General features: G+C 38.2%; 1 protein-coding gene across 7 annotated transcripts in view; it reads left to right on the forward strand.

The window, feature by feature from the left end:
• The window catches only part of LOC140362829 (rap1 GTPase-activating protein 1-like), a 53,499-nt gene that overhangs the window by 30,908 nt on the left and 4,770 nt on the right, over positions 1-17,821 (forward strand). For 2 of the 7 annotated variants that reach the window (XM_072449056.1, XM_072449060.1), the window contains 18 exons: positions 477-570; positions 5,474-5,509; positions 7,176-7,223; positions 7,543-7,581; positions 7,667-7,858; positions 10,363-10,466; positions 11,127-11,205; positions 11,491-11,544; positions 11,626-11,709; positions 13,703-13,803; positions 13,995-14,124; positions 14,636-14,791; positions 14,895-14,966; positions 15,055-15,141; positions 15,218-15,358; positions 15,956-16,087; positions 16,900-16,977; positions 17,646-17,755. In XM_072449056.1, coding sequence (XP_072305157.1) covers positions 477-570; positions 5,474-5,509; positions 7,176-7,223; positions 7,543-7,581; positions 7,667-7,858; positions 10,363-10,466; positions 11,127-11,205; positions 11,491-11,544; positions 11,626-11,709; positions 13,703-13,803; positions 13,995-14,124; positions 14,636-14,791; positions 14,895-14,966; positions 15,055-15,141; positions 15,218-15,358; positions 15,956-16,087; positions 16,900-16,977; positions 17,646-17,755 — 1,737 coding nt within the window. The remainder of the gene's footprint in view (positions 1-476; positions 571-5,473; positions 5,510-7,175; positions 7,224-7,542; positions 7,582-7,666; positions 7,859-10,362; positions 10,467-11,126; positions 11,206-11,490; positions 11,545-11,625; positions 11,710-13,702; positions 13,804-13,994; positions 14,125-14,635; positions 14,792-14,894; positions 14,967-15,054; positions 15,142-15,217; positions 15,359-15,955; positions 16,088-16,899; positions 16,978-17,645; positions 17,756-17,821) is intronic. The other 5 variants (XM_072449057.1, XM_072449062.1, XM_072449058.1 and 2 more) reach the window with 4 other exon arrangements.

Here is a 17,821-nt window from a genome sequence, read left to right on the forward strand (position 1 = left end):
TTGTTTTATCTATATTAGAAAAAACATGTAATTAGCAAAACAAATTATGAATTGTTGTCAATGTAGCCAGTTAGTAGTTATTCAGTTGTTAGTTGGTATTTATCAAACACTTATGGTATTTAGGCTTATTAAAATTATAGTGTATGTACCACTAATAATCCTAATGCACACTTTAATAGGAAGAAAATTAAGCGCTGAATAAGCTGAAAAAGCACTTTATAAATACAAACAGATGTAATAAGCATGTATTATACCCTTTACAAATGAGTTAGGCATTAGTGTTACGAGAAAGTCTCAATAGTGTGACTCTGGCCATTTTAAAGTTTGTCACTGGTGTGATTGAATAAACGGGGCAGTGTTTCCTCCTGTGCGACATCTTAATCAATGCGACGCTACAGGTTTCTGGTGCCATCACGCCGCGTTGTGCCTGACCTTTGCCTGACCTTTCCGTGCCTCTGCTCTGTCTGTGATTGCAGGAAACAGGATGGGACCGACCCGCGGATCACTGCCTCACTAGAGCCTCAGCTGCTCCCTCCCACGCCGCCCAGCTCCGCCTCGCCCCTCCATAAGGTACGGACAGAGACACGGCGGGGGGCTGACTGTTGACCTCTCACCCCTGACCTTCGCTGGGAGACCTTTGGGTGCTCTTTTGTGCGGTGATCTTTGTTAGGTGTCTGTGCTCATCTCGTCTCTACACCTGCTGCTCTTCTGCCCTGGTTTGAATAGATTGATAGTTTGATTTTATTGAACTGAAATGACTCATTGTTGCTGCCTACAGTTCTAACGATTATTATTTTTCATTTCTTAGGATTGTTTTATTATTTACGAATAATCCTTCTCAATTAACCAAATCATTCAATTCATCCCTAGTCTCAGGTGGACCGTGTTCTTATTTTCGACACTGCTTCCATCTCACTTTATCTGAACAAAAATCTATGCTATTCCTAAATTAAACAATGCAGAGAAAATAGATCACAATATGACGTAAGAACCCATAAAATAAGTTGTTCTGGATGAAGCAACAGAGATAGATATTAGATTTTGGTGTTTACTTCATCTTTTGTTGTTTGACTTGTGTAATTCTTATGCAAGAAGCTCAGAGATCCATTATCCAGACCAAAACGTATTTTTAGAAATCCAATCCTCGACTATTCAGTTCCTTTGTGACAAACATTACTGTCGCAGCGATTACATTTCCGACCTTTATCATTTTCAAATTAGATTTTTTTTTTTTTGTCTCTAGCTGTAATTCATATCTAACTTTTAAGCCCTCCCACGGACAAATATCCCCAATTCACAGAAAATGACAGCAATTTGCACCGTAATTTACCCTTTAGTCTCATTTTATATATCTTTCTATTTCTGTAGAAGACCATGCAATTCGCGCCTATTCTAGACATTTGTTAGCGCTACAAAGAGTGCTGAAGCTTCCTGGAGATATTTTTGGGAACTCCAGATTTGAGCTCGTCTGAGAACGCCGCGGGTGATTAAAAGCGGATCCAATCTCGCTCAGTGCTTCTTAAGACTCCTGCACTTTTGAGGCTTTGGCTATATGGCTAGATGTGAGGATCACGGAGGAGTGAAAGAAGGAAGATTAAAAGAGAATTTTGCAGATTGAGCAGAGGGACAGGTCGTTCCTGGTCTCTAAGAGCACGGCGCGTTGGACAGGTGCATCTGTGGCTGTAGTTGGTGGTTGTATGAATTGTGTGCATTTGAATACAGATGGGAGGGCCGTCTCTATGGAGCTGTTATTGCTTTGTCTGGAATGTGGCAGTGCGGTGTTAAATCTCTCTCCGTGAAAACACACCACCAAGCGAAGTTTATGGGTCAGATCTGTGGAGAGGTGACAACAAGAATGCATGTTTTTTAAGGTAAATTCAAGCAAGCAAAACATCTGTGAGGAATGCCACTGCGGGACCTTCCGGGGAAACCAGTCCATCTCCAGGAGAGGAGCAGGGCCGTATCTACCTAGTGCACCTTTAACATGTATATTATAGTTTATTTTGTAATAAAGCAACTTCTTGGTTTTAGTCACTAATATAAATGATCAGGTAAATTATACATTTTTCTTTTGTATATTTGTTATGAAAATCCAGCTCAGTCAAGCTGGCTCTTGCCTCCATCTGCGAGTATGACATCATCTCATTATAGAATAGTGGCCTCAAGCACCATTTTGATCATTTCAATAAGGGATCACTGCCAATTAGTCTGTTTCAAAGTGACGTTTGAGGCAAACCATACGCCAATGTAGAATGGATATAATGATGATTTTTAAAAAACTAAGACACTGTGATTGGTTGAGCCCTCTCTAAAGAGAATGTGCACATGCATCTTCCTTCCAGGAGGATAAACCCACCAATGTTTAGAAGGCACATGAGGATTCTGTTTTGCCTGATAAATATTATTTATGTGGTAGTCCAGGAAATATTCATAAACTAAATATCGTCTCATAGTCTTTGTGGTCTATTTCACTTTAATCAAGTCCTGCTAAAACAGGTCAATCTGCATCTACCCCACAGGTTTTCGGCTCACTGCTTGATTCATAATACTCTATTATGTCATCACAGAGGAAGTACAAACCACAGGTTTAGTGCACTGTTCTAATTAGTAAATTATTTCTAACCTTTATAAACGTCATTATAAAGTATAAAATTAGCTGCTCTCAGCTTGTGATCATATGTTCCCGTGTTGTCGAGCTGGTCAGTGTTTTAATGAAGACGGCAATGACAAGGGGAGAACAGGACTTATGCATTTCATTTGCTTCTTATTGTACACTTTTTTACATTAGCTCCAGTAATGAAATGTCTGAGGTGATTATACAAGCCGCGGTGTGCTGTAGGAAGAGGTCAAAACTCCACTCACATTATGGGCTGCGTGGTCATTTAGCTGGAAATTAGACTTGGAATGAGAGCGAAAGCAAAGGTTAAGGCCTCAAGGTCTTTGAAACACTGGAACATGTGCATTTGAGGGTGGCCAGGTAAATAAGTCTGATTTGTCCGTTAACTGTTAATGTTATCAAAATGGTGCTTGATTTTCTGAATTGTCTTGCAATTTTGAGAATTATTGAGAATTATTGACAAAATGGGTCTGACATGTTTTAACATACCAAACCAATCCTGTGATTTGGTGCATTTTTGTTCAACATGCTCTAATTATGATGTGCAATATAAGTCATGGATTGGACCTTTTTAGGAGTGCATTGTTTTTATTGTGACATTCACGATAAGAGGAAAGGAATGATCACGACACCAGCTCATCGTTTTCTCCATTCACACCTTTTGGTGGTTTTGAATAGTGTAAGGAAATGTGATATTACAGCAGGCTCAGGACAGTCACAATTCTAACTTCAACAAAATACATATTTCAAACTTTCATAATAAATTATAAAAAAATATATATTTAAAAAATATATATTATTTTGAGCAGAGAAGATCACAATTTGGACAATAGAATCTTCAGTTTGTTTGCGTTTAGCTTCAACTTTCCGTTTATCTGAGACATTTGAAAGGTTTTTAACCATTCACAAAGATGTTATGGGAATTGTGCTACTTTCAATTTTTCAACACTCTCAAATTCATCTATACAAAGGAAACGAATTTGTTCAGTAATTATCTTGTCTGTAGAATTTTATTTTTAAATTTTCTGCACCTCTGCATTCCATGAAATTACTTGTTACAACAGGGAGGGCATCTGGTTTAAATTGAACAACTTTTGCATCATCCTTTTGTTAATAAATATAGAACTTAAATGATTATGTCAAATGATAAATATACGTATAGTTGAATGTCTAATTAACCTGGAATCAACCATTTGTGTGAGTGCAGTTATCACCTCGTTATAGCCCTATGTTAGTTAAAGGTGTAAGTGTGTATAGAGCTATAATCAACAGCAGAGGAGCAGGAGCTGGACTTTTGCCAACGCAGCAGCAGCGGCAGCGGCAGCTGCAGCGGCAGCGGCAGCGGCAGCGGCAGCGGCAGCGGCAGCGGCAGCGGCAGCGGCAGCGGCAGCGGCAGCGGCAGGGGCAGCGGCAGGGGCAGCGGCAGCGGCAGCGGCAGCGGCAGCGGCAGCGGCAGGGGCAGGGGCAGCATCATGGGTGTGTGAAACCTGAGCCGTGCACCTGCCAGTTGATGATAATCCTGAATGTTCCGAGGAGCAGGATCTGCTCTGACAGTGTCTCAAAATGAGGCATAGTGTAACTGCAGGACCTTTAGAAAACTCATATTCAAAGCAACTAAAGTTATGGCTAGTTTTATTGACGTCGCTGCTCCCAAGACAACAAAACGTGTAAGTAGCTTTTTTGGCATTTTTTTTTTGAACATAATAGACATTTTGATTTGATTATTTTCATTAATAAAATAACTGTAATTTAATCAGTTTTGCACGTACTCTATAGTGTTCTCACAATTTAGAATCAAAGTGAACATTTTTCTAGAAGACTTTTGTATTTTTTAATGATCTATTAACGCCATTTAAGTCAGGTTTATTTACTTTTAGGGTTTGTGATGCACTGTTTGCTCTTGGCGGAGGACTTTACTCAAAGTGGCTGAAAGCACATGGATTGCTCTGTACACAAAGCCACTATCAGGATGAGGTTAAAACCTGTCTACCTTCATAAAGGACTGATACTGACCATAATATTCTTTATTATTAATTAATAATTTCACATTGGGTGAAAGAAAAGATTTTGGGGCAATAATCCTTCAGACCACATAATGCAATATATCAGAAATGTGCTTAAATGGGCCTGTGAATGGACAGTAGGATTCAACTTTTTTTTTTTTTTTTTATTAATCAGCTTTATTTGCAGCATTTTTAATTTTTTTGTTGACAAAATGCTCAATGTTCAAATTGTGCTCCTAAAACAGAATTTCAATAATATCACTTTTTCAATTTCTCACTTACAATTTGCACCAATCAGGCATTACATTATGACCCTATAACTAATATTCAACAACTCATCAGACACAATATCAGAGCCGGCGTCAAGTACTGTGTGATAATTATTGCCCTGCTCCTTTGTGCATTGTGGTAATTGAGAATCTGTACTTCCTGGTTAAATACAGGCTTCAAAAATACTCCCAATATCCACTAATAGATAGTCCTGTCCCTAGTTCACTTGGTATTTAATTTAACTGAATTCTCTGACCCATGTTGCCATCATAATAAGACCTTGATCAAACATAACTCCAACTCAAATTCATACCGTACTCTTTATTTCTTCTGGCAAATTTGTATCACTGATCTCTTCACACAGATCTGTTTGTTATAGTCACATTGTTTACTTCATTTTGTTTGTCGAGACAACACAGCCACATCATATTTTAGTTTCAAAAGTCGGAGTGGTCACAAAATGCTTCAGATTCTAAAGACGTTGTATAACATTAAATTAAACTTGGCTCAAGGACTAACATGTAAATTATCATTCCCGAATTGAACTAGCAAACTCAAGCCAGTGTATCTTCCCTCTCCTCAGACCCCTGATTTATTTGAAATGATTTCGAGGATGCAGGTAAGCCCATAAAACAAACGCATTTTACTACACCACTAAAATGCATATCCAGAAAGTTGAAAGGACTTGAAATTAGATTATTATTTTTATTTGAGTAGTTTTGTTTTTACACTCTTTGAATCTTGATTAGGACTGCAGTGAATCATTGATATTCATAATCATTATCTAGACAATACAGCCATAATAATAATAATAATAATAATAATAATAATAATAATACCAGAGACTGCATTATAAAATCAAAATATTAATGTCAACTTTTATTTGGTTGTTAATGTGTTTGAACGTCTCAATGTGCAATAAAAATAAGCATGACTTGTCAACTAATTGAAAAACAAATTGCTAATAATTTTCAGGCTGCAGCCCTAATCTTCTTTATAATTTAACTGCTACATTCATTCATCAAAAAATACATCGAAACCTGAAAAATTCTCAATTCAGAACGAATCAAACCTACTCAAATGAAGATGGATTTTCCCATTTCAAGTCAATCTAACTTACGTAGATATCCTTTTCTCCAGTGTGTACTCACCAAACCTCTAACACCTACAGTATGTCTAACCATTTTGCCTTCCACTGGTTGTCAGAAGTTGTTTTTTGTAGCTAGTCGCTTACACAGATGAGAGGTGTGCATTCTGATGTTCACATTCAGCCTCTGTAAGCTCGTTATCCCACGTCCTGGAGACGCTTTTCTGACGGCTCCAATGAGACACATTGAGATTCACGAGATACATTTTAACAAGACAGAGCTTCTCATTCAAATGATTTATGCAAAGATACATTCCCACCCATTTCCATACGTATAGGACCTGTCTATTCTTTGACAGACTCTTTATGACTCGCAGTGTCCTCCTCGACACCGTTGAGATTTCACACTCTAGGTGCTCAGTGTAGGAGTGCTGTCTTTGAAATCCCTCTGGTCTTATCTCGAATCAGCTCAACTCTCTGTAAAACTCACGCCGCTACATTGTGAATACAGAGCTTTTTTCAATCTGTTTCTGTCTGATTATGCTTTGTTGCCTGCTTCAAATCTACTGGGAACTCTTATATAACGCTGTTTGTTGCTCTTTTCGCTCATACTACTACCTGGATTGAACTGCTTTTTATTACTCATTTTAATCTTCCTTGTGCACAGCATTATAAAGCTTGAACGTTGGGACATGGCGGGAGGAATAAAAACAACTAAATGCAATAATCAAAGTTTCTAACAAAGCCAAATAGGATATTTTGCAGCTGTTTCGCTCTGGCACTTGCAAACAAATAAAGTATATCAAGGTGAATTAGAGAAAAAACTATTTCAGGAGTAAGTGATATGACAAAAAAATATCACAAATGTTTTTTCTAGTATTTATCAATCATGATTTTCAATTTGTTTTCATTTTATCAACAAAAATGGCTTTCAGTATTAAATCTCTGAACAATTACAGGACATACTTTTAATCATTGCCATTAAATAAATAAAAAACTATTCACATTTCAAGTCTGAACTCTGCTCCAAAGACTCTCAATAAAAAAATGACTGAATATCAATCTCAATCAAAATTAAATGTACAACAAAATGTCCTAAACTTGCTTGTTGTTTTTATTTAACTCTGCAATTTCCCAGCTCTTGCATCTTAATTCCACTGTAGTGCACATGAATAAATAGGTATTTCTCTTCATGTAGGGCAGCAGGATGGATGAACAAAGATGCACCTTTCCTCCCCCACTCAAGGTTGGTCTTTCTCAGTGAACCACAATTCACACGGCGCTTTCATCACCTCCTCTTCGTTGCTCCATATCTCACTCCAACAGCTGCACGAGCCTTATACAGCTCATTATGTCGTGAGACACTTAACCCAAACCGTCTTTTAAGCACAGCGAAACGCTTCAATTTACATCAAGGTGGCCTATTCCTCAATTTTGATTTCCATGGCGGGTTCGTATGACACAACAGTTACGCAATTAGTCTGAAACAGCGTGTAGGGATTACAAAAGCAGATTGTACTTTCAAAAATGCTTGGATAAGACATGTTTTTAAATTATTTTTCTAGACGGAAGAGGACTACATTCCATACCCGAGCGTACACGAGGTAAGATGCCACGCAAGATGTTTCGCTCGTTACAGCATACTTTGTACCCTTTTGAATGCCCTGGTTAAGTTGTTTTTCCCAACAGGTGCTGGGCAGAAAAAGCCCATTTCCACTCATTCTCCTGCCGCAGTTTGGGGGCTTCTGGATCGAAGGGACCAACCATGAAGTGTCAGACTCTTTGGACTCGGAGCAGGCGCAACCGCTGTCGCCAAATACAAGAACTAAGCTGGAATGTAACACTACAGCCACGCTCTACCGCAAACACTTCCTGGGAAAAGTGAGTATCCTAGTGCTCGAACAACTTTGTGGATTATGTAATATTGGGATTTGAAATGTGATACTGGTAAAAGCTCTGAAAACTATAGAATATCTACAAGTTCTAGGGAATTAAAAGCAGAATAAACTCACAATTTACTCCCTAAAACAATCAATCTAGAAAGAAATAAATCACATTTATTTTTATTGCTCTATTCATATCACAGCAAAATACATTAAAATCACAATACAAATCATATTTCATTCAATTAAGATAAGATAAGATATTCCTTTATTGTCCACACATGGGGGAATTTCATTGTTGCAACGCAGGTAGATACAGAGGAAAAGGACAGATAACTTATAGGAAGTTTAAAAAACACTATTAATAGAAGAAAAAACTCCTACAGACAAAACCTCTCATTTCCTAATAAGGAATGGAAGGGAAAAATAAATAGAGATAAAAATGAAATTAAATAAAAACAGCTAGCGTAAGACAAGATAATACAAATAATAATGGTAAAATAAATACTCTATTTATAGTTACACCCTAATTGAATAGTTACATTAAAATTGATTTAAAATAGTAAAATGCTACAACTCACTTATGCCTTCTCCTCTCTGCTCTGATCCTTATAATAAATCCTTTTAATATCAATAAAACGATTCGCAGCTCGGAGCAGTCGGTGCAGAGTTTATTGACAGCTGCTTCTGTAGTGACACTGTCCGTCAGCCTGTGTCCACCACGGGCTCTTTTCCCCAGTCTGTGTGCACTGGAGCCGAGCGGAGGGGTCTCTGCTGCCTCATATGATTGAGCGCTGCTGTTTGCATTGTTGTGTCAATTGTATGTTGTCAAAATATCCCTAACTGCAGCCAAACACTTCATTTGGCCCTTACAAAATCAATAATCGTCTGTATTGTGGCTAATGAACGAATCTTATTTAGAATAGACCAGAGATAGAGCATTTTTATATTATGAGTCAGAGTCAGGAACTTTTCAAAGTGGTATTTGAAACCATCAAGTTTGCCGACCCCGGAGGTCATCTGAACTGTCAAGGGCCAACAAGATTTCTCTCTTTCATAACAAGGACACTGTTATCATCCCAAAAATACTGTGTTATTTAGAACTAAGGAAGAATCAATTCACCACACCAAATAAGCTACAATTTTGAAGAAAAAAAAACACACAAAAAACATATTAATAATACACATCATATTTAGTTTAGCACTTTATAACATGACAGTAGTAGAGCTGAATTATCCACTTATCCAATAATGGCCATTCAGTGATGATGAGTGCTATAGTGGGACAGGAAATTGAGTATAAAATATTTTTAATTATATAAATTGTCCAAAATTCTACATTATATCAGTTACAAAGAAATAAGTAAAATAGTGGGTCTAGTATCTCACATAAAATTAGACATAACAATAACCAATTAAGAACAGACTTCTTTAAATGCATCTTTACATGAACCACTTTCAACCTTTTATTTCCACCATTATTTCTCTAGTTCTTTCACCTTGTAACTGTAACTGATTTATTTTTTCCATTGGAGTAGAGTTATTACTAATCAATACCCTGATAATAATCGATGCTGAAACGAGTTCAAAACGAGAATATAATTTGAACACATATAAATACTGGGAACAATTCCAAACCAGTTAGTTCCAGAATGGTCTTGATCCAAATCAGAACTTTATCATCAAGCCTTTTCCTTAATGTCAAAATTGTGTTTAAAATGCATGGTGAGAACACTGCACAAGAGTCAGGTTAACGTGATCAAACCCACTACTTGACACTCCGGCTCGTGTTCCTAATGTTTACCTGATGAAGATGCATCGAGGCTGGGCCACCTGTTCTCACACATGCATAATAAGAAATCTGATCTGCCACGAGACGTCCAGACGTACAAAGTGTTGAGCTGTGCACACGGCAAAAACTCATTTCTAGTTTAAATAACATCTAAGTATTATACTTAAAGCACTATTGTGTAAGATTTCTGCCAAAATGTGTCTTGAATAAAGGAATTCTTTTAATTGCAGGTGTATTTATTACACTAAAACCTCAAAGAACATCCTAAATGTGTTTGTCTTTCCATAGTTGATAAAAAATACTTTGAAAAACATGCATTCTGACTGTAAGCAGCGTAACCCTCTCCACAGATCTGAGCTGTAACTGATGGCGCCACCTGCTCCATAGGAACAAGCAGGTGGTAGACCCTCAATCAGAAAAGTTACATACTACACCTTTTATTCATACAGTAACTAGTTAATTCATAGGTTTGTTTAAATGATATTTGTTGTAAGGTATAGTTTATTTTTACTTGTATTTAAATGTATCTATTATTAGTATTTAACGCTTATATAAACACAAGATCATTATACTAAAAGGGATAAAACAGCAGATAGTTATACTTAATGGAAACTCTTTAAAGCACATTTTTGATTGTCCTTTTTTGTGGTGCATGATAATGTTGTGTGTCAGACTGAGACACTAATGACTATCCTCGCTCTGTGCCCCAGGAACACTTTAATTACTATTCAGTCGACACAGCGCTCGGACATCTGGTCTTCTCACTCAAATACGATGAGATTGGAGACCAGGAGCATCTTCGGCTAATGCTCAGGTACGCTTGGAAAGACAGTACCATTTTATATATTTAGTCAAGTAAAGAGGTTTAGGTAAAAAATCATAAAGTGAGATATAACTATAACTATAGAGGGGCAACGACAGCAGTAAAGATAGCTGGTACTACTCACTGTTGCTAACACATAGTTATTAACCGTCTAATTCAGGGATAAATGCTAATTTTATATAGCTACAAATGCAACAAACAAAGCTAGGCTATCTTACAACGAGATAAACTAAAACTCAAATTAATAATTGGCTATTTATTGGGAGGGAAATGTAAATTTACCTAACTCAAAATTGTGCAGAAACCCTCCATCTACACTATGATATCGGCATTGATTTTGATGTTTTAGTTCCTTATTATGTCACTTAATATTTGTACAATTCTCTATAGCGTCCGTATGCATTCTGTCCCTCGCTAATGCACCTGCCTTCCACTGAAAATAGATAGAGGAAATCCATTTTGTATTGACTGGGTTGACTTCCATACAGCAGTAGTGCTATTAAGTGTCATAAAGTGAACTTCAGTTGTGTGTACAGCAGTGGAGCAGATGTGAGGGGGCGGGATGAGAGAAAGCACAAGAGGCTAAAGGCTGGGCAGGCTGATAATGCTCCACATGTCCTGTTTGAATGGACTGGATTTGTCTGTGTCCAGGACCAAGCTGAAAACGTACCATGATGTCATCCCCATCTCCTGCCTGACAGAGTTCCCCAACGTGGTGCAAATGGCTAAGGTGATTTTTGAACCTCAGTTAAAGATGCTCGGCTAGTTTATTTGTAGAGCACAGTCTGTACACAAAGTAATTCAAAGTGCTTTACTTAACAGGAAACAATGCATTCAAATCACACAACAAACTAAAATAAGTAATAATCATTATGATGTGTACTTGAGTGTCAATAAAATCCTTGAACAAATGTTTTTAACCCATGCACTTCTTTGAGGGTAGTACAATAGCATAAAAAAGCATGTGGTGACCTTTGCCTGAAGTATCACTAATGAGTTGTTTTCCTTGCTTTAGCTTGTGTTTGAAGAAGTCAACGTGGACCGCTTTTACCCTGTTCTTTACCCCAAAGTAAGACACATCTGTGCCATTTGCCAGTTTTATCATATCAATATTGTATTTCCACTAAACATTGTTTTATTCTTTTCAAAGGCTTCAAGACTCATTGTGACCTTTGATGAACATGTGATCAGCAACAATTTCAAGTTTGGAATCATCTACCAAAAGTTTGGACAGGTGCTGTTCAGTCGTATGGATTATGGAGGCAAATGCATGACAGGATAAACCACACATGGGACAGTCTCACAGGGGCACGGGGGTGGTCCTGGTTTGTGCCCAGTTTAGTCCTGATATAGACTTAGTTCTTTAGGTCCTTTTCTAGTCCTGGTTAAAACATGGTTTAGTTTAAATTCAATCATTGTTAGTACACATTTTAATGTGCTTTGCAAGGGTGAGATCTACTGTAAGCAAACAAAATAACACTATTATCTATATTGCCATTCAAATATGTTCATTTTTTCTTCAACTGTTTCATGTTTAACATATACTACATGTTAACAAAAAAGTATATTTTTAATTTAAGTAAAAGGTGAGTAATGCTATTTATTGAAGATTCAAAGCACAATGTGTAACTTTTCCAGTAGGGGGGTCAGCCACCTATATGGCATTATACTTATCTATCTCCATAAACTGTGAACAAGCAAATTTACTGTGAACAAGCAAATTTACAAGCAAAGTTATTGAGTGCTTGGATCAATTTCAGGACATAATGAACCGTGCCTTTTTTGGATACTTCCTCTGAACATACCATATAAATGAGTCAGAATCTAGAACGTGAAAGTAACCAACACTAATTGCACTAATGGCTTGCGAGGTCGAGAACATTACACACATATACATACACTACTGATACTTTACCCGGTTTTTGTTCCTTTTCTATTACATAAACAGTAATAGATGCATCCATCCGTGTGATTTCCAAAAGAAGCGTGCCAAGTGCAGTCCAGTCTTAATTATGGCTGTACGTCCGGCCTCCCCCTCCATCCCTGTGTTGTCCCGACTCACTACTCACAGGCAATCACGCTTTGTTTGTTTACTACGCCACAGGAAGCCCAAGAGCAATCGAGCGCTCAGCTGAGGGTGCTTGTCTTTGTAGCCACAGTATTCAGATGAGCCCTGATGATCTCTCAAAGGCTGCGTGATATTACAATGAGGTGAAATACATAAACTTCAGGTCACCTCGTGTGATTGGCCTGTGCACAACTTTGTAGGGGTTAAGCGGTGATGGAGGAAACGTCCTTTACTAGGCCGAGGGAAACAAAAAGAAATGTTCCCGAGCTGATGTCTTTTGTTTTCATGTGCTTCAATAGACAATACAGTGTCTGTCAAGGCTTTATTCTCATATAAGAATCCTCTCCTCCTTTCTTTAAAACTAATATAAAGTAAGTGCTGTATCCTAAAATGCAAATGAGGAGTTTTCAGCTTCACAGCAAAAATATATATGTTTAAAGCAGAGGTGGGTAGTACTCAGTTACATTTACTTGAGTAACATTTTGAAGAAATTGTACTTCTCTACACTATTACTACACTATACTTTTGCGTCTACTTGCGTAATATTTAGTTTGAAGTAACAGTTATTCTTCCCACTGTGAGCAGTCTACAGGTGACAAAAACGTTCTGTTTACATGATTCAAATGTGTGTTTCATACAACGCTCCTTAAGATATGAGTCGTTTTGTAATTGGAAATACCAGAAACTGTGCATTATTCAAGATTTTGTCTGATTGATTACTTTGACTCATACATTATACATTCAATTTTGATTACATTTTACCTCCAAACTATTACTCAGTACTCAAATACTTTTCCCCCTTATTTGAGTAATTATTTTGGTGACTACGTTTTACTTTTACTTGAATAATATTGTTTTGAAGTACACATTTTGGTTACTCCTTCTTTTTTTATATTATTATTATTTTACTCATGTAACATCATTTTAAAGATACACTAATATTTATTCATGTTAACTACAGTGATGTGGTCTTTCTGTGTCCACAATAACCTATAATAATATGCACAGTAAAATAATACTTCAGCTAAGTGTAGACGGGTCCCTGGTTGCTTTTTGCTCCCGACAGGTTTAACATAAACATTAAAATAGAAAGTAATATAGAAGATAATTTTCCCTATTTGGACAGTAAAGCTTAACCTTAATTTGCATTTATTTTTAGACATCAGAAGAGGAGCTATTTGGCAACACAGACGAGAGCCCAGCCTTTGTTGAATTTCTCGAATTTGTGGGGGAGAAGATTGAGCTGCACAACTTTAAAGGGTAACACATCTACTATACACTCTGCTTTCAGGGCATGGGCGCATCTGCCATACGTTGCACATGTTTTAATCCCTATACGTCAGTTTGGATCAAGCTTCCCGTGCAGTGACTGTCGTGCTCGTGCCGCCATACTGGAGAATATCCGTTTAGACACGCTTAAACTATATACATTATGTGTGCGTGTGTGGCAGCTTCCGAGGAGGTTTAGACGTTACCCACGGGCAAACTGGTGCCGAATCCGTCTACTGCAACTACCGCAGCAAGGAGGTGATGTTCCACGTGTCCACAAAGCTCCCTTACACCGACGGGGACACCCAGCAGGTCAGGGCTAACACTCACCGCTCTCCATTCAAGAGTTCAGGCTTTTATGTTCACTACAGGTTATAAAACAGCACACAAACACAATGGTGAATCACTGTGGTTTATTATGTACATACTGAAGCAGCAGCCCACATTCATAAAGACCTCCTCGGTGCTGTCCCACATTTTTACAGTCATTCATTTGCACATTTGAGCACACTGTTACAGCTTTCGGATGGAAACACATGCTCTGTGTTTGTCTGCGCGTGTGTGATGGTTCACTTAGCAGATGCTTTGAGACGTTCAAATGGGGAGCAGCTCTCCCTGGTGGAATGAGTCATGCTCCAGCTCAGGATTGTGAGGATAGAATACAGAAATACACTCTCAATCAGGTGTTGTGATTGTGAAGATTTGTGAAGCGGATCCTCAGCTTTGTTATTATAAAAGTCTTATAAATATAGACGCTTTCTATTTAATACAGAGCCACTAAGATAAAGCTGTTTGTGAATTTGTTCGAAACATTTTTTCACAGCTCCAAAGAAAGAGGCACATAGGGAATGATATTGTGGCCATTGTGTTTCAAGAGGAGAACACTCCGTTTGTGCCGGACATGATCGCCTCTAACTTCCTTCATGCTTATATAGTGGTGCAAGTGGTCAACCCCTGCTCCGACAATGTGCAATATAAGGTAAAGAAAGTATTAATATAACAACATGACACAGGCTTTTACTGTTTCAATTTATGTTTTTAACACAGTTTGTTTAAATCATAATTTTGATTTATTGTTGCAGGTGTCAGTCACAGCAAGAGATGATGTCCCTTTCTTTGGCCCCGCCCTTCCAAACCCTGCGCTTTTTACTAAAGTGTGTACAGTTTGTGCTGGTAAAGTTTTCAGTCTAGTACCTTAAATGCTACAATAAATGCTACATTATGTTCTTCTATTTTTTTCAGGGTCCTGAATTCCATGAATTCCTTTTCACAAAATTAATAAATGCAGAATATGCCTGCTACAAAGCAGAAAAGTTTTCAAAACTAGAAGTAAGTTGGTTCTGTTGTTTTTACAGTTAATTAATATGTATTGGATCTATATTTTACTATTGTACTCTGTTTTCAGGAGCGGACACGCTCTGCCTTGTTAGAAACTCTATATGAGGAGCTCCACTTGAACAGCCAGGCCATGATGGGTGTCGGAGGAGACGATGACAAACTGGAGAACGGCAGTGCTGGAGGAGGAGGTTTCTTTGAATCTTTTAAGGTAACTGTTTTACCAACTTAATTTTGAGTCCTTGTCTGAATATGTACATGATTCAAAGCATACACTCAGACAGTGAAACAGCGTAAAGCTTTAATGTTTCTTCTTGAGTTTATCTTTTCTGTCATATTTATGATGACGTTGCATTCTTGTCATTCCATCTCCTGCCTCATAGACAGTTTCCCTGCTGAACTTGCTGCTCCTGACTCTTCAGTGTCTCACAACTGGTTTTGCGCTGTGATTGTTCCTTGTGCTTGGCCTATCGAGCTGCACTGACCATATATTGACGCAAACTGTCACTGTCATCCTTCAGTGTGTCCATTTAAAAGGGCACCAACCCTGTCTGTCAAATAGCAGCACATCTCCTGGGCTTCTGTCAACTGTAAAAAATCAAACTATCCTCCAGTGATGTACATCTGTGAACCTGTCTACTTCCTTCTTCTTCTCCCTCACCTGGACATAAGGCTGTGAAGCCCTGTAGCGCTAAGGCTTAGCCGTGTCTCAGGCTCCTTGTCTGTCAGATTAGCTACAGTGGACAGTGGAGGAGTTGCTCTCTGTCACAGGATCTGTCTCATCCTTTTTCCTCGTTTCTTTCTGTAGCGGGTGATCCGCAGCAGGAGCCAGTCCATGGATGCCATGGGTCTAGCTTTCAAGAGGCCACACACAGTCTCTACTAGCCTCAGCAGCAACTTTAACCACAGTCCCTCAGACTGCCCTAAATTCCCAGGGATAGTAAGTACAGAGCCACTGCTCCTGCAGAGGGCGCTCCATCTGCCTTCTAACTCCTAGCTCCTAACTCCTAACTCCAAACTCCTACTCTTCTGTCTGGTGGAGCCCTGTCCCACTCAATCACTTGTTAAACCTTTATTCTCACGTTTCTGCCTCAAGTTCAGCTCACATTGCAGTGGATTACATTTTCTTTCCACTAAATTAAATTCCTGTCTGGGACATATTCTCTTGATTCCTGGGGCTTGATCTGCTTGTTATGCGTGTTCTCATTTCAGTTGATTTTGATAAATTGTCAGTGTTGTCAATGAATGTTGCTTGTATACTCTATTTTGGTGTGATAGTATTAAAGACAACTTGATTGCATAATATGTTGACTCATATTTTATACAAATGACTTTGGATTGACTTTTTGACAATCTTCTGTAGAGCAAGTGAACGCCAGGACCAGAAATATGCAGTGTAATTGTTCTAACCATCTTTTCCTATTTCATACTCACGTCTCAAAATAATGTATTCTCCTGTCCAGCCCAGCGGGATCTTGCCGTCTAACAAACTGACAGTTTTCATGCTCTTTTGCAGGCGCGCTCACTTGAATGGCTTACCGCGTCTCTCTCCCCTTCAGTTGCCTGTGTTGTGCCCATGGAGCCAACTGTCCCTTTGTTCAGTTAACACATGTTTTTGTATTTGGTTTGAACTGACACAACTTACCGCATGTAAAACTCATGTATATTTGTTTCTCTTCCCCTTATCCTCCCCCCTGCTCTTGTTTCTTGTCCACATCTCTCCATGCTCCCTCTCTTCCCTGTGTGCCTCAGTCATTGCTTGTCCCAGGCAAAAGTCCCAGTAAATATGGACGTCGTGGCAGTGCCATAGGGATAGGAACAGTAGAAGAGGTTCATGTCTAATTCTAACTACATTACACATTACTATACCACTTTGCCTGCCTTTGTTTGCATGGCTTTAAGCATCATCACTTTTGCTAACTTTTGCCAACTGTTTTGCTAACGATATCTTGAATTGATTTTTCAATTTTTTGCTAAATGTAATGAAAAACGTTTCAGTCATGCAGTTTGTTGTACAGATGTCTTGATAAAATACTGTAGACTTTCTGCTACTTACAATCCTAGGTCTCTTGTTTGGCCAATTTAGACTTTGTGTTAATTCTTTCTTGCTTCATCATATCATTTATTATAAATTCTAATGACTTAATGTCGCCCCCCACAATGTTTGAAAATTTAAACAAAACAATTGCTTTGAAGCCACATTGACATAAAAAGATTTGTTTGAAATCCTTTGAAAGAGCCTTAAAGAGAAGATTGAAGGAACAAAGCAGGAGCTATGGTAGCATTTTAGCAGTTAGCCCTGAAACCATTAAAATAATCCTTTATCGCTTCGTCTCTGGATCAAACACAGTCTGTGGGGATTGACATTAAGTGCAAATTTTAACTTCATTTCTTTACAACTCGAAAATGAGAGCTCACATCTTTCTTTCAAATCTCTAGCTAGTATTTCACTCTAAAGCGTAAACATATTCATATTTCTGACTCTTTGTCCATTGCAGTCGTTGATAATCCCTGGAAAAAGCCCAACGAGGAAAAAGTCTGGTCCTTTTAGTTCCAGACGAAGCAGTGCTATTGGCATTGAGAACATTCAAGAGGTCCAAGAGAGGAGGTCGGTAACGTCTTAGAATCTAATCCATACTGTGTATTTTCTTATTGGTTATCCTGTTTTTTTTAT

The sequence above is a fragment of the Eucyclogobius newberryi genome, unplaced genomic scaffold (assembly GCF_026437365.1).
Source record: "Eucyclogobius newberryi isolate DKJ021-1_F unplaced genomic scaffold, fEucNew1.0.hap1 SCAF_17, whole genome shotgun sequence".
Lineage (NCBI taxonomy): Eukaryota > Metazoa > Chordata > Actinopteri > Gobiiformes > Gobiidae > Eucyclogobius > Eucyclogobius newberryi.